Consider the following 24100-nt stretch of genomic DNA (forward strand, 5'->3'; position numbering starts at 1 on the left):
GGTAGCTCAGTTGGTAAGAGCATTGTCTCCATATGCCAAAGTTGTGGGTTCAGTCCCAGTTAAGAATTGAATTGATTCACTTACAAGAATCAACCAATTAGCCCTGGCCAGTTTGCTCAGTGGTAGAGCATCAGCCAAGCATGTGGATGTCCCGGGTTCAATTCCTAGCCAAGGCACACAGGAGAAGCACCCATCTCCTTCTCTACCCTTACCCCTCTCCTTTTTTTCTATTTCTCTCTTTCCCTCCCACAGCTAAGGTTCGTTGGAGCAAAGCTGGCTTGGGCGCTGAAGATGGCTCCACAGCCTCCGATCAGGTGCTAGAATGGCTCCTGTTGCAATGGAGCAATGTCCCAAATGGGCCGAGCATCACCCCCTAGTGGGCATGCCAGATAGATCCTGGTTGGGCACATGAGGGAGTCTATCTCTCTGCCTCTCCACTTCTCACTTCAGAAAAAATAAATAAATAAACAAATAAGAATCAACCAATTAATGCATAAGTAAGTGAAACAACAAATCCATGTTTCTCTGTCTCTCTCTCTCTCCCTCTCACTCTAAAATCAAATAAAAAAGAAAAAACAGCCTTGGCCAAATAGCTCTGTTGGTTAGCAGAGATTGACAGTTCAATCTCTGATCAGGGCAGATACAGAAACAGATTGATATTTCTCTCTTTTCCTCTTTCTCATTTTTATTTTATTTTTTTATTTTAGAGAGGAGAAAGAAAGAGAGAGGAGGGGAGAGACAGAAAGAGAAAAGGGGGGAGAAGCAGAAAGCATCAACTCCTATATGCGAGTTGACTGGGCAAGCCCCTGGTTTCCAGCTGGCGACCTCAGCATTTCAGGTCGACACTTTATTGTGCCGCCACAGGCCAGGCTCCCTTCCTCTTTCTCTTAAAAAATTCAATAAATAAAAAACAAACAGCCTGACCAGGTGGTGGCTCAGCAGATAGAGCGTCGAACTGGGATGCAGAGGACCCAGGTTCGAGACCCCAAGGTCGCCAGCTTGAGCTCGGGCTCATCTGGTTTGAGCAAAAGCTCACCAGCTTGGACCCAAGGTTGCTGGCTCCAGCGGGGGGTTACTCGGTCTGCTGAAGGCCCGCGGTCAAGGCACATATGAGAAAGCAATCAATGAACAACTAAAGTGTTGCAATGCGCAATGAAAAACTAATGATTGATGCTTCTCATCTCTCCATTCCTGTCTATCTGTCCCTGTCTATCCTTCTCTCTGACTCTCTCTGTCTCTGTAAAGAAAACAAAAAAACAAAAAAGTTCAGATTGTCAATGTAAGAAATTTCCAAACCTGTAAGAATTTTTTTTGGAGAGAGACAGACAGACAGAGACAGACAGACAGGAAAGGAGAGAGATAAGAAGCATCAATTCACAGTTGCGGCACCTTAGTTATTCATTGCTTATTTTCTCATACTGTATATGCCTTGACCAGGGGGCTCTCACCGAGCCAGTGACCCCTTGCTCAAGCCAGTAACCTTAGACTCAAGCCAGTGACCTTTGGGCTCAAACCAGCAACCATGAGGCCGTGTCTATGACCCCACGCTCAAGCTGATAAGCCTGTGCTCAAGCCAGCAACTTCGGGATTTTGAACCTGGGTTCTCAGGGTCCCAGACTGACGCTCTACCCACTGCACCACTACCTAGTCAAGCTTTAAAGAGTGTATTTGAGCCAAACTGTTGACAATTGCCAGGAAGCAAAGTCTCAATGGATTGAGCAAGTGGTCTGGAAAATGGCAGTTTCACCACTTATTGTATACATCAAAATCAAAGAGAAAGACATGAAATTGGTTGATGATAGATTAGGAAGGCAGGTGAAAGCGAAGTGGGGAAATCTCTGAGACTGGATAAAAGCAAAAATGTATATGCTGGCCCTGGCCGGTTGGCTCAGCGGTAGAGCGTTGGCCTGGCGTGCGGGGGACCCGGGTTCGATTCCTGGCCAGGGCACATAGGAGAAGCGCCCATTTGCTTCTCCACTCCCCCCTCCTTCCTCTCTCTCTCTTCCCCTCCCGCAGCCGAGGCTCCATTGGAGCAAGGATGGCCCGGGAGCTGGGGATGGCTCCTTGGCCTCTACCCCAGGCGCTAGAGTGGCTCTGGTCAAGGCAGAGCAACGCCCCAGAGGGGCAGACCATCACCCCCGGTGGGCAGAGCTTCACCCCTGGTGGGCCTGCCGGGTGGATCCCGGTCGGGCGCATGCGGGAGTCTGTCTGACTGTCTCTCCCCGTTTCCAGCTTCGGAAAAATACAAAAAAAAAAAATGTATATGCTGAAACTTCTTTTATGTAGGCAGGAACAAGATCGTTAACAGTTAGCAATTAACATGGTAACAATAATAACAGAAGGGGTTTATTGGTTTCTGCTCTGGTGGGAGCAGGAAAAGAATATTACCCTTACATTTTAAAGACATGTTATCAGTTATTGTAGATGGAAAAAGACAACAGTCAGGCTTGACTAAGGTAAGCTTTGACCTTTGTTTAGAGAAAAATACCACCCTAGGACATTACTAATCACCACAAACTGCTTTCAGTTAGAAAGTTTTTAATTTTTGACCATCCTGTGTGGTTACTTTAGGTCTCTGAGTTTGCAAAGCCATTGTGCAGGGTTCATCTGAGCTTGTCAGGTTTAGTTTGTGGCCCCATCATTATTTTTTTTTTGACAGAGACAGAGAGAGTCAGAGAGAGGGACAGATAGGGACAAACAGGAAGGGAGAGAGATGAGAAGCATCAATTCTTCGTTGTGGCACCTTAATTGTTCATTGATTGCTTTCTCATATGTGCCTTGACCAGGGGGCTTCAACAGAGTGAGTGACCCTTTGCTCAAGCCAGCAACCTTGGGCTCAAGCTAGAGACCTAGGGCTTCAAGCCAGTGACCATTGGGTCATGTCTATGATCCCATGCTCAAGCCAGCAACCCCATGCTCAAGCTAGTGAGCCTGTGCTCAAGCTGGCGACCTCGGAGTTTTGAACCTGTGTCCTTCCCATTCCATTTCAACGCTGTCCACTGTGCCACCACCTGGTCAGGCCGTGGCCCTGTCTTGTTTTTTATCATCCACAAAACCAAATTGATGATAACTGCCAGGAACCGAATCTCAACAGATTGAGAAAATGCTCTAGAAAGTGGCAGTTTTACCACTTTAAAAAAGTTATTTTTTGCCCTGGCTGGTTGGCTCAGCGGTAGAGCGTCGGCCTAGCATGCGGAGGACCCGGGTTCGATTCCTGGCCAGGGCACACAGGAGAAGCGCCCATTTGCTTCTCCACCCCTCCGCCGCGCTTTCCTCTCTGTCTCTCTCTTCCCCTCCCGCAGCCAAGGCTCCATTGGAGCAAAGATGGCCCGGGCGCTGGGGATGGCTCCTTGGCCTCTGCCTCAGGCGCTAGAGTGGCTCTGGTCGCAACATGGCGACGCCCAGGATGGGCAGAGCATCGCCCCCTGGTGGGCAGAGCGTCGCCCCTGGTGGGCGTGCCGGGTGGATCCCGGTCGGGCGCATGCGGGAGTCTGTCTGACTGTTTCTCCCTGTTTCCAGCTTTAGAAAAATGAAAAAAAAAAAAAAAGTTATTTTTTATTGATTTTTGAGAGAGAGAACGGGGGACAGAAAGAGAGACACAGAAATATTGATCTGTTTCTATATGTGCCCTGATGGGGGATTGAACTGGCAGCCTCTGTGCATAAAGGTGATGTTCTAACCAACCCAGGTATCTGGCCAGGGCTACCACTTATTTTATACATCAGAATCAAAGGGAAAATGTAACGGGTGTAAGGTTGGTGGATAATGGGGAAAGGTCAGGCCCAGGAACTTTGGCTAGAACCGCCTACAACCAAGTGCACCAGAAGAAACTTCCCAAGAGCCCTTTGGAAAAGAGCGACACCTCCGTCAGCCAGTGAGATTTCACCACGTCATATTAGCTCGACCACCCTAGAGACCCTTTAAATATCTCCCACGTGGGTCACTCCAGGCAACTTCCCTAGCTCCTGTCCCTGGGACTGGGGAACCTTGTCGGATGGGATGCGCTCTGTACTCAATAAAGCCTTTTATTATTCCACACTTTGTGGTTCCGGCCCCTTCCTTCCTTCTCAGCAGGGAAAAATACTTTACATTTTGGTGCCAAAACCCCGGGAGGATTTGAAATCTGCAAGGACCACTCCTCTTCCCTTCCCCTCCAAGAAAGAACCAGGATCTCTGACCTTCCACCCACTTTGGTGCATGGTGCGGTAAGTTCCCTGCCTCCAGCCTTCCCCTCAGTTCTTTCCGCCGAGACTCCCTGTCCGAAACCATAGCTATGTCAGGGACCTCTTTCTGTCCGAGTGCGTGTGTGCCCGTGGAGACGTCCTGAGCATATCCACTTTCCCTATCCATCCGTGGCCAGAGCTTGAGTTTTGGGATGCCAGTTCTCAACTCTGACCATTCCGAGGCCTGAGGGCGGCCATGGGGGCACAGGAATCTAAACCTAATCCAAAAACACTCCTGGAGTTGCCTTATCCAAAATCTCTCCCTCCCTAAAGAAGAAGAAACTGTTGTTCTTCTCCGCTGTGGCCAGGCTACAGAACCCACTGAATTAGCCTCCTGAAGTGACTTTCAGATTTAACACCCTCACCAATTTAACTATCGCCAAAAAAGCTGGGAGCTGGTTGGAGATCCCTTACATACAGGGCTTCTAGTTATTCGCGTGCCCATCCTTAATCTCTGTGCCGCCTGTTCCACCACACAGGCCCTTTTCCTGGCCATAGAAACCTCACCTAAAACCTCCACTCCTGATATTTCCTTCTCTGCAGAAACTCCCAACTCTCTCTCTTTCCTGCCTGACCCCCGGGGTACCCCTCTCTCGGGACTCCTCTCTGGTCCCTCTGCGGGCCTCTTTTGCTTGGGTCTCTTCCCTCCGAGAGCCCCTTCCCCTCCCTTTGCAAAATCCTGTTTCTTATTCACCACTACCAGTCTCTCTTTCTCCTCCCCTGCTGGCCAGGGGCCCCTCCCTTCTCCACTGTGTTCTTAAGTTCCTCCTCCGTCAGGCCATTCTCAGCCTGGCATTGGCCCTTACACCAGTTTGCAGGACATCCAACCCTAATTTTCTTGCAGGAAATTCTGGCCCTGTCCTGCCTCTAACTCTAGCGTTTCCTGCCGGATCTGGGTGCTGGGCTCCCTAGGAGCCCTCCTCTTCTTATTCTCAACCCCCAAATCCCTATTTGGGACCTGTGAACACGGCATTTAAAGTTTTTAATGGTCCCAACTAGTAGAAACAGGCCAAGGCTGTTCGCCAGGCCCGCATGCAGCAGAAGGTAACGCTCCAAACCCAGGCTCTTGTGGCAGCCCCGAGGCCAGCACAGCAACAGAGGCAAGGCACAGGAAGTGCCCGACCCAAGTCCAAGCCACAAAGAGAAATCCCACCAGGAGCTTGCTTTAAGTGTGGACCACTGGTCCCAGCAGGGCCCCTACCCGCAGCTGCCCACTGAGCACTGCCCTGACTGCAAGCAGCCCAGTCACTGGTGGAGCAATTGCCCCTTTGGGAAACAGGCTATTCCTTAGCGCCTCTATGTGGAGGACAAGCCGCCCGAATGGAGAGGACAAACCAGCCAGGTGGGTGCATCACTCAAACTCCTAGGACACAGCCTGGACTCGGAGAACCCAGGGTATGCTGCAACTAGTGGGTAAGTTCATCTCATTTCTTGTGGACACGGGGGATACCTTCTCTTTTTGCCATCACACTCTGGACCTCTAGTTCCCTCATGGGTCTTGGTTATGGGAATGAATGGGACCCCTTCCTTTCCCCTTTTTATGCCACTCCTGACATGCAGTTCTGCCTCAAGCTTGCTTCCATACAGGACCACTGGCAGTTGGAACCACTGTACTCCATCCATCTCCAGCTCACCAAAAGGCTGGACCCTGCAGATCCCCCTATTACTCCTCTTTTTTTTTAAAAAAAAATTCTTACAGGACCGCATCTGCAAAGTTTCTCAACTCATGGCCAAACAGATGTTCCTCCTGACACCCCTCAAAGCCACCACCTTCCAATCTCCCTCTCCCCACGACACCCCTAATCAGTAAGAAGTAGCCAGATGAATAAACAGCACCCCTATTCTATTTAACACAAAAGGTCAGAATGTAAGGTCAGTGGATAATGGGGAAAGATAAGGGCCAGGAACTTTGGCTAGAACCACCCACAACCAAGTGCGCCAGAAGAAACTTCCCAAGAGCCCTTTGGAAAAGAGTGACACCTCCATTAGCCAGTGAGATTTCACCACGTCACATTAGCTCGACCACCCTAGAGACCCTTTAAATATCTCCCGTGGGTCACTCCAGGCGACTTCCCTAGCTTCTGTCCCCGGGGCTAGGGAACTTCGTTGGACAGGATGTGCTCTGTACTCAATGAAGCCTTTTATTATTTCACACTTTGTGGTTCTGGCCCCTTCCTTCTTCCTGGGTGGGGAAAAGTACCTTACAAGAGGATTACATGAATTCCGCTTGTGATAGATTAGGGAGGTGGGAGAAAGCAAAGTGGGGAAATCTCTGGCATTGGATAAAAGTAAAACGTATGGACACATACTTATGTTACCTAGGTGAGTATAGGATAGTTAACAATGAACATTTACAGCACATAAATATGGTGTGCTGGAGAACAATGCGGGATTCTGTAGTCTTGTGTTCTGGGAGACTGAGCCCTGAGAGGTCTGGAGAAGGGATTATTCTGGCATACCAAAGGCATATTATCAGGTATTTTATCTTAGATTCAAAAAGACTATAGACAGGCTCAGGTAAGGGTGAAGATCGACCTTTGTTAGGGAAAATTACCATGCTGGGACATGACTACCCACCATGAACTGCTTTTACCTAGAAAGTTTTCTTTTCAGACCATCCTACGTGGTTACTGTAGGTCTCTGAGTTAGAAAGTCTGCCATGCAGGCCTCCCCTGAGCTTGTCAGGTTTAGTATGTGGCCCCTTTTTCATCTACGCTTCTGAGGTTGTTTGCTTGCTTACCACTTAAATTAAAATGGCAGATACCTCAAGTTCAGTGTTCTTAAGTTGAGCTGTAAATCCATTTTGCCCATGTCATTGCTATGGTGGGACTTAGAGAATAAGGGGAACCCATGATAATATGATGCTCATGCTGCCCGTTGAGCTGTGGGTAATAATCTTTTGTCTCTGACTCAAGAATCTCCGGTTTTATAAGGGGACAGAGAACAGGCATATTCCCAATATACTGTATTAATCTTATGGTATAACATTATATTGTAGAATTCTCTGAGTGCTTTTTTTTCTGGCATAGGGTGCTTGTGCTCAGGGCGGATTGAGTATTGCAGATTGTGGATTGTCTGCCTGCCATTGTGAGGAGCATTTTGCTGTTTATTTGCCCGAGAAGCGGTTTTCCCTTGCCTATTTGCTCATCCCTGTTGTGAAACTTCATTAAACTGTAATGGCCCAACACTTTCCACCTCCACAGTTTTTCTACTGTCTGCCCGAATCCAATGTGGACCTGCCTGGTCTCTGCCACCAGTGTTACAATTCCCATGAGACTTACAACCAGAGGAAAAATGGGCAGTGGCAGCTCCTCCCAGGCTAACTCCTTGACCCTGTCTCCAAAGCCCCCTTTTCCGCTCATTTCTTTTCCATAAAGGTTTGAGAGAGCCAAGGCAGCCCCACCTAGGCTTTCCTGTTGCTTCTTCTATTCTAGGCTGTTTCTTGTTTCACTGACCCCAGCTTTAATAAACTTCCTCTCAAAATCACGCAGACTCACGTTGTGACATTTTTCCTACAGGAAGTCAAGAACCCTAGACCAACCACAATGGGCAGGTCCCCTTTCCAGTAAGGCAGGGACCTAAAGGTGAAGGAAAACTTTTTCCTCCTGCAGGCCTCCTAGAAGAGGTAATACTTGGGGTTCCTCTGAAGGACCAGTGAGTTAGGTGGGTTGAGAGAGGCAGGAAAAGGGGTCTCATGCAGTGAGAATGGTACGTGAATTGGAGAAGTAGGAACTCAGGAGAAGTAGGAGCCTTTTAGAAACTGCCAATGATTCAGTATGGCTCCACTCACTCGTGTTTGAGCCGCCGGGGCACTGCAAAACAGTAATATAGTATCAATCTCAAGAGTTTGGGGAGAATTAATACAATAATTTAGGTAAACTGCCTGATTCGTGGCATTAATCACTGCTAGTTCTCCGTCTTCTTCTCTCCCACGCCCCTCCCAGGTGCCGCTTAGAGGTCGGGAGAACCTGAGCCCGCTACGGTCCGGGCTCGGCTCAGCCGCGCGGGGGCGCTCTAGACTGTTCCCCAGCGCTCTATGGTTTTTTCTTCGCCCCGGAAGTGGTTCGGCGGCAGGGGTTGGTAAGGTCGGGCCATGGTGGGGCAGAGGTTGGGAAGATGGCGTTGCGAGGCTGGGCGCAGAGAGGTTGGGGCTGCGCCCAGGTGTGGGCAGCGCCGGGAGTGGGCCGCAGCTGCGAGGACCTCCCTGCGGCCCTAGCCCCGCCGCGGCTGCTTGGACGCAGGTAATGACCGCCGCTCGGGGCTTGTCGCTTCTCCGCCGCTTAGCTCTGGCCGTGCATCCTCAGGGGCGGAGGCCATTCTAGCGTCTCTTGCTGTTCCGGGCTCATCTCTCTTCAGCGGTGGCTTCTTCTCTCCCTCCCCTTTTCTTCTCTCTCCTCCGTCCAGCCCTAGCTCGTCCCGCGCCACCCTGCGCCCGTTCCACCTGTGAGCTCGCATGGCCTTTCCATCGGGAGGGACGTGACGGGAAGGGGAGCTAATCTCTGCGGGCTAATTGGGTCCCAGCCTGGTAATCCCGCGAGGAGGTATTGGACCCATTACTTTTTCTTTTTTGTTGAAATTTTGACCTTTTTATTCGTAAAGCATTTTTTTTGGCCCTTTTAAATATAGGGTAGGTGACATACAATACTCTTGGTTTCAGGTGTACAGAGTGATTCTTCGATATGATCACATGTCTAGACCTTGGCGGGGTAGTTCATTGGTTAGAGCATCACCCCAATATACCAAGGTTGTGGGTTTAATCCCCCTCAGGGCAGATACCAGAATCAACCAATGAATGCATAAATAAGTGGAACAACAAAATAACAAATCGGTATCTCTCTCTACTTCCTCTTTCTCTCTAAAATCAAATAAAAATTTAAAATGTCTTATAACTGTACAAAGTTATTAAGATATTATTATTTATTATTTTTTTCTTTTTTGCATTTTTCCGAAGCTGGAAACGGGGAGGCAGTCAGACAGACTCCCGCATGCGCCGGACCGGGATCCACCCGGCATGCCCACCAGGGGGCGATGCTCTGCCCATCTGGGGCGTCGCTCTATTGCATCCAGAGTCATTCTAGCACCTGAGGCAGAGGCCACAGAGCCATCCTCAGTGCCCAGGCCATCTTTTGCTCCAATGGAGCCTTGGCTGTGGGAGAGGAAGAGAGAGACAGCGAGGAAGGAGAGGGGGAGGGGTGGAGAAGCAGATGGGCACTTCTCCTGTGTGCCCTGGCCGGGAATTTAACCTGGGACTCCTGCACGCCAGGCTGACACTCTTACCACTGAGCCAACCGGCCAGGGCCCCAACTCTCCTTTTCTTCTTATCCCACCTTTGACTTAAGCACAACAGACTTAACTCGGCTTCATTGACTCTCCTGATCATACTCCCAGAGTGGAGGGTGGACACAGGACTGAGGCCAGAAGGAGACTCATCCACAGACCAGGGCCTTCAAAGTTATCTAGTGCCCTCCATCCACTTACACACAGAAAAACAGAAGTTCAGAGAAAGGAAGGGGTGCAAGGAACTTCACAGGATAAAAGACTACCCTGTCTTGACTGACGGTGGTGCAGTGGATAGAGCACTGATCTGGGATGCTGAGGTCCCAGGTTCAAAACCTCAAGGTTGCCAGCATAAGTGTGGGGCCACCTAAGCATAGGATCATCGACATGATCCCGTAGTCGCTGGCTTAAGCAAGGGATCACTGGCTTAGCTGGAGCCCTGTGGTCTAGGCATTTATGAGCAACAATCAGTGAATAACTAAAGTGCCACAACTACTAGTTGATGCTTCTCATCTCTCTCCCTCCTGACTCTCTCTCTCAGAAAAAGATCCTGTCCTCTATGTACCTCACAGTTAGCCTGAAGCCAACCTCACTTTTTGACAAGAGTATTAACCTATGGAGAAAACTTTGAGGATTCATGTGGCAGGCCTTCATTCTGTGTGTCTCCATCCTTTTCGAACCCGGGACTCCTGCACTCCAGGCCGACGCTCTACCACTGAGCCAACTGAATGCTCTATCCACTGTGCCACTGCCTGATCAGGCTCTTTATTTCTTTCTTTTTTAAAATTGGTTTTAGAGAGCAAGTTATCAACTTCTTGTTCATTTATTTATGCTGTCGTTGGTTGATTCTTGTATGTGCCCTGACTGGGGCTAGAACCTGCAATCTCGGCATATGGGACAACACTCTGACCAACTACGCTTTCCGGGGGGGGGGGGGGGGGGGGGGGGCTTGTTCCTGCTCTTTAATCCATAGTTTCAACCTTCCCAATTTCTGACTTGGTTAGATTGATGCCTTGGAATCCACCTGATAAATGGTAGCAAAGAACATGAAGTGTTTATCAATACTGGGGACTAGCTAGTGGTAAAATAATTGAGGCCCCAATATAGTGGAGTCATTGCCTAATCTTTAGGATTAGCTGGAATGTTTGTAGAATATATTATTTACTAGGCCCCACGCCAATCCTATCAATTCAAAAGAGTGGGAAAACCTGTACTTCAAATAAGTACTTCAAGTGAATCAGAGTAGGTGTTTATGAAAAATGTGCATATGTTGTACTTTCATGGTGCACTGTAACATGGAACAGGAGGCCCTAATCTTTTAACTCCTGAGGAGGTGGTGATAAATGTCAGTGGACCCGATTTCATTGTTTACTCCAAATCCCAGTTGAAATTGTAGGTTTGAAGGGGGAGAAAAATGAATATGGCTATTAGGAAGCAACAGGTGTATTTAATATTAAAGTTAGGGATTATAAAGGAAAAGCAAAAGGAGGCCCTGGCCGGTTGGCTCAGCGGTAGAGCGTCGGCCTGGCATGTGGGGGTCCCGGGTTCGATTCCCGGCCAGGGCACACAGGAGAAGCGCCCATTTGCTTCTCCACCCCCCCCCCCCCCCCTTCCTCTCTGTCTCTCTCTTCCCCTCTCGCAGCCAAGGCTCCATTGGAGCAAAGATGGCTCGGGTGCTAGGGATGGCTCCTTGGCCTCTGCCCCAGGTGCTGGAGTGGCTCTGGTCGCGGCAGAGCGACGCCCTGGAGGGGCAGAGCATCACCCCCTGGTGGGCAGAGCATCGCCCCCTGGTGGGCGTGCCGGGTGGATCCCGGTGGGGCGCATGTGGGAGTCTGTCTGACTGTCTCTCCCCATTTCCAGCTTCAGAAATATACAAAAAAACCAAAAAAAAAAAAAACAAAACAAAAAGAAAAGAAAAGCAAAAGGAAAAAGTGATTAATGAGCCTTCAGTAAAAATTGGAGACCATTTGAAATAAGCAAATGAAGAAGTCTGATGTTGAAGATTACCATCTAATATTTTAGAGTTTGTCATTTCTATTCAAAGCTTGAAAATTACATTTGTTTAGTTGCATAGAAAAATGCATTACAAGAGAATATAGATAAAGCAGAAACAGATTATATGCCTACTTGCCTCTGGAAATAAGCATTTAAATAGGCAGTATGAGTTACCACATATAATTTATTAGGTCTGCTTTTACTTCTTGTACTTCTGAAATTACTATACAGAAGAATGAAGTCAGGGATATGGTTAAAAAGTCGAATTCTGGACCCATTTACTTAGTTTGTTTACCTAAATGCACAGAAACAATAGGCTTGCTTAACCCTTTGAGTAGTGAGGGTTTGTTTTTTTTTTTGTGGTCACTGACCCCCTGGAGTGAGATTCTTTTTTCCAAAAAATGAAATTAGTTCCAGTTATAGTTTTATTAACTTAAAATCATGTTTGTTTGTTTGTTTTTTGTTTTTTTTTTTTTAAAGATTTTATTTATTCATTATAGAGAGAGGGGAGAGAGAGAGAGAGAAGGGGGGAGGAGCAGAAAGCATCAACTCCCACATATGCCCTGACCAGGCAAGCCCAGAGCCCTGAACCGGCAACCTCAGCGTTTCCAGGTTGACGCCCCATCCACTGCGCCACCACAGGTCAGGCAAATCATGTTTGTTTGATAACCAATTTATGGAAACAAGAAGAACATACATTTGCCTTTTTTTAATGTTGCCTTACACATTTTTGAAATAAAATTTTTTGTTATGATCATACTCAGAATGGTCAGGAGGTATGAGGATGTACACAAACGTTTGCACTATTCAAAGGTTAGACAAAGATAAGCCTTTTAGTAAAGAAGTTCTGTGCTTTGGGAACAACTACCCACCATGACCTGCCCAGTTAAGAATTTATGATCAGATCACCCTGTGAGATTACTGTTTATAGGACCCCCTTTTTTTCATCTGCCAAGTTTATGAACATGTGCATTGTGCATACACATGGGAATACCCAGTGATGAGTAACTCAAAGGAGTGGTTAGATCTTGGGTTTATATAGCATTTTAACAAAAGAACAACAAAATTTTAGGAGAATCACAATACTGTACAAAGGAAAAGGACTTTGAGTTTCTAGGGCAGCAAATTGTGGGAAGGTAATATGAGAGAATAAGGACTAGTTAGTAAAATTTGCTGTGTAGTTTCCTCTGGTGCCTTCTCTGGGCTCCTAAGGATTTAGAATTGTCTCATGATTAACTTTTGTCTTTCCTGGCAGAGAGGAGGGAGTGGGTACACCATCACAAATTTATATCCTTTTCGGCAAATAGGGACAGGGCAGGGCAGAGAGCTTTTCTTTCTTATAAATTTTTATTGATTGATTTTAGTGAGAGAAATAGAGCGAGAGAGAGGAACATCTATCTGTTCCCTGTGTGCCTTGACCAGGGAGGAATGCACAAGCTTGATTTGGGGCGATGCTCTAACCAATTAAGACATCTGTCCAGGGCCAGGGAGCTTTTCTTATAGCTGCTTCTTCTCATTGCCTTCAGTTAAAAATAGTCCTACTGTGGCCCTGGCTGGTTGGCTCAGTGGTAGAGCATCGGCCTGGTGTGCAGGAGTCCCGGGTTCAATTCCCGGCCAGGGCACACAGGAGAAGCGCCCATCTGCTTCTCCACCCCTCCCCCTCTCCTTCCTCTCTGTCTCTCTCTTCCTCTCCTGCAGCCATGGCTCCATTGGAGCAAAGTTGGCCCGGGCACTGAGGATGGCTCTATGGCCTCTGCCTCAGGCGCTAGAATGGCTCTGGTTGCAATAGAGCAAAGCCCCAGGTGGGCGGAGCATCACCCCCTGGTGGGCATGCCGGGTGGATCCTGGTTGGGCGCATGCAGGAGTCTGTCTGACTGCCTCCCCGTTTCCAACTTCAGAAAAATACAAAAGAAAAAAAAAAAATAATCCTAATGCCAAAGTGGCATATTTTGGAGTGGCGTTTTTTAAAAAAAGGTTTATCTTTTTTTTTTTTTTTTTTTTTTGACAGAGAGAGAGAGGGATAGATAGGGACAGACAGACAGGAATGGAGAGAGATAAGCATCAATTTTTTTTTGTTGTGGCACTTTTTAGTTGTCATTGATTGCTTTCTCATATGTGCCTTGACCATGGGGCTACAGCAGACCGAGTAACCCCTTGCTCAAGCCAGCGACCTTGAGTCCAAGCCAGTGAGCTTTTGCTCAAACCAGATGAGCCTGCGCTCGAGGTCTCGAACCTGGGTCCTCCGCATCCCAATCTGATGCTCTATCCACTGTGCCACCACCTGGTCAGGCAAAAAAAAGTTTATCTTATTGATTTTAGAGAGAGGAAGGGAGAAAGCGAGAGACAGGAACATCGACCTGTTCCTGTATGTACCCTGACTGGAGATTGAACTGGCAATCTCTGTGCTTTGGGACGGTGCTCTAATCAACTGAGCTGTCCAGACAGGGCTTGGAGCGCATAGTCCGTTACTCTTCAGGAACCAACACTGAACATTAGTGTTTTCGACTAAGCTTTCAGAATCACCACTGTCTCTGTCACTACTGACACAGTAAGTTAAATAGCCTGGCTACAATAATGTACACCTTTTCTTATCCAGAATTTTTCACTATTCCTTGAAGCTGGGTTGGCCTTGTGACTTCCTTTGACCAGTAGCATGTGGCAGAAATATTGTGTAGGTCTAGAGTCTGGGCCTCAGGAGGCCTTGCAGTGTTAGCCTTTTGCTTCTTGGACCACTCCCGCTGCCATGGTAGAAGCCCCTGCTGGACTATTGATTACTAAGAGACCATTTGGAGAAAGATGGCCAGCTGACAACCAGTACTAAGGCTCCACATATGGGAGTGAGGGCATTTTAGACTGTATAGCTCCAGCTGAGTAGTCAAATAACTGGCTGCATGAGTGACCTCAGGTGAGACCAGTAAAATCGGCCAGCTGAGGTCAGCTAACTGACACTCATGAGAAATAATAAATTATGGTTTTAGAACAATTAAGTTTTAGAGTGGTTTGTTATGCAATAATAATGAGACTACTGCCTGACCTGGCAGTGGTGCAGTGGATAGAGCATTGGACTGGGATGTGGAGGACCCAGGTTCAAAACCCTGAGGTCACCAGCTTGAGTGCAGGCTTATCTGGTTTGAGCAAGGCTCACCAGCTTGAGCCCAAGGTCGCTGGCTTGAGCAAGAGGTTACTCGGTCTGCTGTAGTCCCCCGGTCAAGGCACATATGAGAAAGCAATCAATGAACAACTAAGGTACTGCAACAAAAAATTGATGCTTCTCATCTCTCTCCCTTCCTGTCTGTCCCTATCTATCTCTCTCTGTCTCTGTCACAAAAAATAATGATGATGATGAGACTGCTGGGAAAGCTATTCCCAAATGTATCTGATTAGCAGACCCTGATCACATTTGGAACCCTAACCAAACGGATACCCGGGAAATCGTTTTTAGCGTTCCAGCCCCTGCAGCATACGAATGTACCCAAGGTAATATGAATAGATGTTAGATGAACCAAGACAGTAGTTAATTCTTTTCCAAAAGTTCTGTATATCCAACTATTGTAATACCCAATATATATGCTCAGGATATGTATTCTGCGTCTGAACTTGACCGTGGGACCACCTTGCATAATATTGTTTACGTGTTAAAGTTTTACAAAAGGAACAAGAATGTTTCACAAGTTTATGTGGGTTGAATTTGAATGGAGAGTGTATCAAAGGAACTATAGGAGGAGCCTTTAAGCTTATCTGTCATTTAAGGGACAGGAGAGAGGGGAAGCCATCTGGAAAGGGAACTTGAAGAACAGGTACAGTCTTAGAGGAGCAGGGGCTGGCAGTTGTGATTATTAGTGTCAGATGTTTTGAGGAGGTCAAGCTATAGGGACTCAAACAACAGAACACTTTATAGATCGTTTGGTGGATGTCCCCAAAACTGGTAGTGAAATAAATAGGGGGGAAGGAGGTGGGGGACATGCATCTGTTTATAATGGTCAGTATTTTTTTTAATTTTATTTGTTGACTTGAGAAAAGGGGAGAGAGAGAGAGAGAGAGAGAGAGAAACATAGGTCTGTTTCTATATGTACCCTAACCGGGGATCAAACCAGCAACTTTTGTATTTTGGAGTGATGCTCTAACCAATCGAGCTATCTGGCTAGGCTCTATAATGGTCAGTATTTATAAATAATTGTTTGAATTTGGAGTGGCTGCAAGGATAATACATTGAGATGTCTGTTCTGGAAATTGATCAGACTTCAAACAAAATAGCAAAGCCATTCTGTGATAATTCAAACTGACTCTTGGAGTTCTCCAGCTTTTTAAAATTTCTTTTTCTATCCATTTTCCTTTTTTTTTTTTTTTTTTTTTTTGCGAAAGAGAGACAGACAAACAGGAAGGGAGAGAGAGAGATGAGAAGCATCAGCTCATTATTGGGGCACTTTAGTTCATTCATTTCTTTCTCATATGTGCCTTGATGGGTGGGGGCACTCCAGCTGAGCCAGTGACCCCTTGCTCAAGCCAGCGACCTTTGGGCTCAAGCCAGCAACCATGGGGTCATGTCTGTGATCCCACACGCAAGCCAGCGACCTTTGGGCTCAAGCCAGCAACCATGGGGTCATGTCTGTGATCCCACACGCAAGCCAGCGACCTTGCACTCAAGTTGATGAGCCCGCGCTCAAACCAGCAACCTCGAGGATTTGAACCTGGGTTCTCTGCATCCCAGGCCAACGCTCTATCCATTGTGCCATTGCCTGGTCAGGTTTGCTTTCTCTTTTTTAAAGTTTCTTTTAAATTATACTTGACATGAGCCCTGGCTGGTGGTGCAGTGGATAGAGTGTCATCCTGGAACACTGAGGTCGCTGGATTGATCCTGGGTGTCGCTGGCTCTATCCCAGAGTTGCCAGTTTGAGACCTGGTCAGGGCATATGTGAGGAGAATCAGTGGATGTACAATAACAGTGAAACTTCTCTTATCAATGAGAGTGATGCTTCTCTCTCCTCTCAAAAAAAATTCTAGTTGATATTAAATATATTAGTTTCAGGTATAGAACATATTGATTAAACATTTATATATACCTTCCAAAGTGATCACCACCGTAAGTCAACCATCTGTCACCATGCATAGTTATTACAGTATTATTGACTATGTTCCCTATGCTGAGCATTACTTCCCTGTGACTAGTTTTATGATTGGCAATTTGTATTTCTTAATCTTCTAGACGTTTTTTGCTCATTTCCCTGCTCTCCCAGAGTTCTTCAGCTTTTATAGGACTGCAAACTCTGTGTGGAAGATGGATATAGATTATTTTGTTGATTGATATACAGCAGGAGTCGGGAACCTATGGCTCGCGAGCCAGATGTGGCTCTTTTGATGGCTGCATCTGATTCGCAGACAGATCTTTAATAAAAATAATAACGTTAAAAATATAAAGCATTCTCATGTATTACAATCCATTCATTTCCTACCACTCATATTCATGGTTGTGGGTGGCTGGAGCCAATCACAGCTGTCCTCCGGGACAACACCAAATTTTTATTGGATAATGCGAAACGTACACAGGTCGTTGTATGGCTCTCACGGAATTACATTTTAAAATATGTGGTGTTCATGGTTCTCTCAGCCAAAAAGGTTCCTGACCCCTGATATACAGGAACAGCCCAAACAAGTTCTCTCTAAAGTTACTGCAATTTGTGTCTCCCCTTTCCAGAAGAGCACAGTTCAGTGATATGACTTTAAATCCTACCTGGAAGTAGGAGTTCTGGCTCCTCTGGGGTTATTGAGTGCAAATAAACTGAGGTGGTGATGATGCAGGCCAAGTGGGGGAGCTCATAGAGGTTCTGATGTTTGCGAGATGCGGTTCTGTTTCTGATCTCCTGTTTTCCCCTGTAGGTTTAACTTTTTTATTCAGCAAAAATGTGGATTCAGAAAAGCACCCAGGAAGGTTGAACCTCGAAAATCAGACACAGGAACAAGTGGTGAAGCATACAAGAGAAGTGCTTTGATCCCTCCTGTAGAAGAAACAGTTTTTTACCCTTCTCCTTACCCCATAAGGACCCTTGTAAAGCCTTTTATTTTCACTGTTGGGGTAAGAGCTCACATCACTAAGGGTTACGCATGTTGCTGCAGGTGCAGTGTGGAAGTCCTGTTGTTCTGATGGGCTCCCTTAAGGAAAATGGGGTGGGGTTCAAAGGGACCTGGGTATCTTGGGGTCATGGATGATTACAGGAGAACAGGAATTTAATAAATGCCGTCAGACTCTGGTTTACATATATAATCCCTAGAGAAGAAACTTAAGGGACTTTCATTTGATATAACATTTCAAATAATATTAAGTTAATATTTTGAGGTTTTTTTGAAAATATCTAGCTGCAAATAGGCCCCAGAGTATTGTGAAGTTAAAAAAAAAAGGGAAACAAAACCCCCCCAAAAAAGGGAAACAAATGTTATTTTCACCGAACAGGTTTGACTGTGCCAGATGTTGCATCTGTTAGTAAAAAGCAATGAAAATGAGTATTGTTCTTAGAATTATGTATAGACTTATTTCTCTTTTAAATTTATTTTATAATATATTTTATATAGTTTACAGGCTGTGCATTTGGATCAGCTGCCATTTGGCAATATGAATCACTGAAATCCAGGGTCCAGAGTTATTTTGATGGTATAAAGGCTGATTGGTTGGATAGCATAAGACCACAGAAGGAAGGAGACTTCAGAAAGGAGGTAAAGATAAACACAGATCAAGAACTAACAGATCACAATTCTGGAAATCTGGTTATTTATGAAGTATTTTTAGTTAATAGTAACATTAAATCAGTAGATGTGAAATTAGTGTACTTGATATTCTTCTTTAGAGTCAAGTATTTATTAATATTTTGTTTATCTGGCAGTGTTGTACTTGACAGTATTCCAAGCAGTTTGTCCCTTTACTCATGTGTATCAAGAATCACCAGGGGCCCTGGCTGGGTAGTTCAGTTGGTTAGAGCGCTGTCCCACTACGCCAGTGTCGTGGGTTCAATCCCAGGTCAAGATATATAAGAATCAACCAATGAATGCATAAATAAGTGGAACAACAAATCAGTGTTCTCTCTCAAATCAGTTAAAGAATCACCAGAGATAGTTAATGTTTTGGGTCCCTCCCAGAGCTAAGGGCTAGTTTTACTTGCAGCACCTTGCTAGCTTATTTTGAGTGTATATTCCATATTAGAATTAGAGTTTTTCAAAACATTTATGTCTTAAGGGCAGAGATATTATGTGGATTTTAAAAAGCTCAGCGACATGTTTGTATCCGTTTGGTAAATGGCCACTATTGTGTGTTTCTAGTTGAGCTCGGGACAAGGATGCAAGAACAGGGTGCAGATAGGGACTTTAGAGCTTTCATTACTTCATATGCAAGTTGATGGCCCTCTTTCCTCTTAATTGACTTTTAAAAAATATTGCTTTTTATATTTATTTCACTTGACCGTACTTCCTGAGCACCGAGGCCAGAAGCTATTCTGTGGCCCCAGGTCCATGTGGTTTCTCCCCACCTTCCTGTCTTCAGTGACACACTGCCCGGCCAGTGGGAGAGAGGGTCGGCGTCCTCTTCAGTTTTCTCCTTCTGAGGAACTATTCCTGACCAGCAGGGATCTGAGAGGGAGCCTCTGGGCTTCTTTTCTAATGAGTTTTCCTCTAAGTAGGGAGACTCACTTTGCTTCCCCATAGAAGCAGCACCATCCGTGTCAGAGAGGCTGTACATCAGCGGGACAGTGGGTATTCGCAGGTAAAAACTGCAATAAGCAGCAGTGATTTTTATTTAGTACAGTATGTTTGAGAAACAGTAAACTGACCCAGTACATAATCCCAGATCCCTTAGAAAGTTACAGGCTTCCAGCACGTCTGCACTATAAAGTTTTTTGTTTGTTTGTTTTTACATGGTAAAGTTTTGATACCCAAATGGTGCTTTGTAGAGTGGTGAAAAGAAGCAATGAAAGAAGCAATATGCATAGTCTTTATCCTTAGATAGATTTATTATGGTTAAATGATAGGCTATAAAATATAAAACCCATTGGAGAACTTTGAAACAATACATAAAGGTAACAGGGAAGTGAAGTCCGGGAAAGTCCTGCCACACAACTAAATAGGTAGTGAGTAAGGTCTAAAAAAGCAGGCACAATTTTATTATAATTACAAAAATGTAATCATTATTATATATGGGCCAATGTCATACATATTGATCTGTAACGTTTTATTTTTATTTTTATTTATTTATTTTTTGCATTTTTCTGAAGCTGGAAACGGGGAGGCAGTCAGACTCCCGCATGCACCCGACCGGGATCCACCCGGCACGCCCACCAGGGGCGACGCTCTGCCCATCCGCGGCATCGCTCTGTCGCGACCAGAGCCACTCTAGCACCTGGGGCAGAGGCCAAGGAGCCATCCCCAGTGCCCGGGCCATCTTTTGCTCCAATGAAGCCTCGGCTGCGGGAGGGGAAGAGAGAGACAGAGAGGAAGGAGAGGGGGAGGGGTGGAGAAGCAGATGGGCGCTTCTCCTGTGCGCCCTGGCTGGGAATCAAACCTGGGACTCCTGCAAACCAGGCCGACACTCTACCACTGAGCCAACCGGCCAGGGCACGTTTTATTTTTAACCTTGAATTTCTGTATTCATAATCAAAGCCTGGCTCAGTTTCATAGTTAGAATTTTTTTTTTTTAAAGTTTAATCATGGAAAACTTCAAACAGATAAAAATTAAAGCGAATAGCATAATAAATGCCTATTATTTAGCTTCAGTGATGATTGATACATGACCAGCTTTTTCATCCAGTCCCCTCTCCCTTTTCTCCCCACCGCAGATTACTAGAAAGCAAATCCTAGGTATATTTCATCTTTGAACATTCCAGTCTGTGTTCCTGAAAGATTAGAATTCTCTGTCTCTCTTTTTCTAAACCTCCTTTGAAACCTAAATAAGGCAATTTTAGTAGAAAATATTCTCAGAATTTTAAAACTAATTTGGACCTTGGGGACTAATCACTTGATACTTATCTATATCTGATAGTGTGGTGAGTGCTTTGTTGATATTTCTCACAATAGTACTGCTAGGTATCTGTTACTATCTCCATTTTATGATCAGGAAACTGAGGTTTATTTTTTATTTTTTAACAGAGACAGAGTCAGAGAGAGAGATAGATAGGGACAGACAGACAGGAATGGAGAGAGATGAGAAGCATCAATCATTAGTTTTTCATTGTGACACCTTAGTTGTTCATTGATTGCTTTCTCATATGTGCCTTGACTGTGGGCCTTCAGCAGACTGAGTGACTCCTTGCTCAAGCCAGCGACCTTGGGTCCAAGCTGGTGAGCTTTGCTCAAACCAGATGAGCCGGCGCTCAAGCTGGCGACCTCGGAGTCTCGAACCTGGGTCCTCCGCATCCCAGTCCAATGCTCTATCCACTGCGCCACCGCCTGGTCAGGAAACTGAGGTTTAGAAGTACTCGGCGATCTCAGAGCTCATCAGTGGTTCTGTGCAGAAAATGTGGACTATTATAAAGCACCTGTGCTTGACACTATACACGAATTTATTATATCTCTTGTTCACCAGTGATTTTCATAAGCACAAAGCATATTCTTTCTGGCTTTTCATATTCCTACCCTGAAACTATTTGCTATATGGTGATCTGTAATTTTCCTTCTGTTTTAGATTAACAAGTGGTGGAATAACCTAAGTGATGGCCAGCGGACTGTGACAGGTTTGTGTTAGCTTACACGTTTTAGCCATTCAAGGAAAGAGAAATCAAACCAAAAGGTACAGTATGTCACAGTCAATGGCTTTTGTACCTCACTCACCAGTGGTTTAGAAGACATAGGGAGTCTCTGTACTTTTAGGCTAATGTAACTGTACAAAGTACTGTGGCATAAAGCTCTGGGTCAGTTATTTTCTCATTTTGATCTCTCTTTGTTGTAAAATCCTAGCTTGTGAAATAGGTTATGAATAATTATTCTGCTATTAAAGAAATTAAAGGGGACATTGATTAAGTACCTTCTTTGGGCAGAATGCTTTATATACTTTCCCTGTCTCACAGGGTCTCTTACAGGTTAGTTATTTCCCTTTTTACAGATAAGGAAACTGGTTTTCAGAGAAGGAACTTTTCGAAGGTCACACTGCTAGTAAGTAGTAGAACCGAGTTTCAAAACCTGGGTCTGTCTGATTCTAAAGCTGATTTTCTCTTTACTATACCATACTGTTTATAAAATCCTCTTTAAATGTAAGCATGCCATGCATACTTTGTATATTTTTATAAAAAACAAATCTGCCTCTTTAGGGTAATACTTGTTACTTGAGATTTGTTATGTGGACTTTGTTATTGGAGAAATGTGGGGAATGGATTTGAAAGTTCTTGAACAATTGTGCAGATAGGAAAAATATATCTTTGAGAAAAAGCAGTATTTTGTTATTTCCTTAGGAAGATACTTTACAATGGTACTCTTAATTTTCTGTACTTATCTAAATAGAGAAAAAGTGCTTAACTTTCTTCATTCAGGCTGTTTTCTGTCTGGAAGATTCAGTTTTTCTTTCTTTGTTGGAACCTGATCTGGTCCTCAAGCTTATGGTTCAGACATTGCTTCCTGTAGGAAGTACAGCTTTTTTCTGAACTCATTGCACCTTTTAGTCATTTATAACAGAACCAGCCTTACGTAATTTACAAGTAGCATCCTTGAGGACAATAAGGTCTTTCATTTGGTTATAGCACCTAGCACATAACTTGCACACAGTAAGGGCATTCAATTAAAATCTCTTTGCATGAATGAATGTTGAGTGAGATCTTGAATCAAAGGGTTGAGATTTTTCAAAGGCATATTGCCATACTATAGAACTGATTAGTCAAGTGAGGTCTTAATAAATGTAACTTCAAGATAAATCTATAGTAGCACATCTGTTTCCACTAGAATTAACAGGGGTTAAGGGTTTTTTTGCGTGTGCTTGTTTTCTGAAAATTATCAAAATGAACTGCCTTAGGATAGCAAAGTTTGGATTTTTTTCGATATTATCAGAATATCTCAGAATTTGTTGATATCTAGTGTTCTTTGAAAATGGTAAAGATTTTATGCCATTCAACATTTGAGGAAACCTGGGATCAGAATTTAAACCTTTCTAATGCCAGTGAATAGTTTATGCAATGGTTGGGCTATAATTAAAAATCAGAATTGTTTCTCCTAATTACCTTTCTGGTAAACCACACTGTCTTTCCTCCATCCCAGGCATCAGAGTGTTGATTCACAGCCCATATTGAAGTAAATTGTCCCAAGGCAGAAGGCTGGAACTCAGGGAAGAAAGGTGTCCCTTTTTGACTACTTAGGGTAGTCTTTTTCATTGTAAAATGAAAAAATGTGCATGATAGCATATTAGATAGTGTTAAAGAATATGTAAAGTGAAAAATAAATTTCTCACTGTACACTTGCAGCTCTGCAGTTTCTCTCTGCGTAATAACCATTGCCTTTTTAGTTGCTTATGTCTTCTTCCAAAGCATCTATTTATATATAGGCATTTATATCTATTTATTTATGGTTTAAACACAAATGGTAGCATGCAGAACATATTCCTCTGCACCTTGATTTGTTTTTTACTTACTATTTTAAAGGGCATTTCATATATACTGCTCACAAAAATTAGAAGATATTTTGTCGGTTCATATGAAGTAATAAAATATCCCCTAATTTTGGGGTGCAATGGTGTGTGTGTGTGTGTATTATTATTTTTTTTAGTGAGAGAGAAAGACAGGAAGGGAGAGAGATGAGAAGCATCAACTCATAGTTGCATCTCCTTAATTGTTCATTGATTACTTTCTCATATGTGCTTTGACCAGGGGTTTACAGGTTAGCCAGTTACCCCTTGTTTAAGCCAGCAACCTTGGGCTCAAGCCAGTGACCTTGGGGTCAAGTCAGTGACCATGGGGTCATGTCTATGATTTGTGCTCAAGCTGGTGACCCTGTGCTCAAGCTGAATGAGCCGGTGTTCAAGCTGGTGATATTGGAGTTTCAAACATGGGTTTTCAGCATTCCAGGTGACACTATCCACTGCACCACTGCCTGGTCAGGCAAGGGCATTTCATATGAATACAAGTAGGTCTGTTACATTATATTTATATTATATTGTAGTATAGTATAGGCAGAAGAATATGCCCATGACAGATGTAGGACTGATTTTCACAAACTGAGCATATCCATGTAATAGCACCCAGATCAAGAAGTGGAAATTACAAGCAGCCCAGGCCCATTCTTTTAATGGCATTGTAGTAGTTCATGTGAATGAATTCTATGTAAAAAGTCTTTTATTAATAGATACTTAGGTTGTTAATCTTGATTCTATGAATAATACTTCAGTGCATATCTTTATATATACATCTTTGCATCCAATGCAAGTATATATATTTTTTTGTTTATTTGTTTTTTGTTTTTGTATTTTTTCGATGTTAGAAGTGGGGAGGCAGACATGTGCCCAACCAGGATCCACTTGGCATGCCCACCAGGGGGCGATGCTCTGTCTATCTGGGGTGTTGCTCTGTTGTGGCCAGAGACATTCTAGCTCCTGAGGCGGAGGCCATGGAGCCATCCTCAGTGCCCAGGCCAACCCTGCTCCAAAGGGTCTC

The 24100-nt window shown here is 44.9% G+C and overlaps 1 protein-coding gene across 6 annotated transcripts in view; it reads left to right on the forward strand.

Moving 5' to 3' along the window:
- The first annotated feature begins 8294 nt into the window (after positions 1 to 8294).
- PARL (presenilin associated rhomboid like) overlaps positions 8295 to 24100 on the forward strand; it is a 45699-nt gene continuing 29893 nt past the window's right edge. For 5 of the 6 annotated variants that reach the window (XM_066241365.1, XM_066241363.1, XM_066241364.1 and 2 more), the window contains exons 1-4: positions 8295 to 8464; positions 17370 to 17565; positions 18060 to 18200; positions 21154 to 21202. In XM_066241365.1, coding sequence (XP_066097462.1) covers positions 8340 to 8464; positions 17370 to 17565; positions 18060 to 18200; positions 21154 to 21202 — 511 coding nt within the window. In that variant the 5' untranslated portion in view covers positions 8295 to 8339. Of the gene's footprint in view, positions 8465 to 14946; positions 14973 to 17369; positions 17566 to 18059; positions 18201 to 21153; positions 21203 to 24100 lie in introns of those variants that run through there. The other variant, XM_066241368.1, reaches the window with a different exon arrangement.

Source organism: Saccopteryx bilineata, chromosome 8 (assembly GCF_036850765.1).
Source record: "Saccopteryx bilineata isolate mSacBil1 chromosome 8, mSacBil1_pri_phased_curated, whole genome shotgun sequence".
Lineage (NCBI taxonomy): Eukaryota > Metazoa > Chordata > Mammalia > Chiroptera > Emballonuridae > Saccopteryx > Saccopteryx bilineata.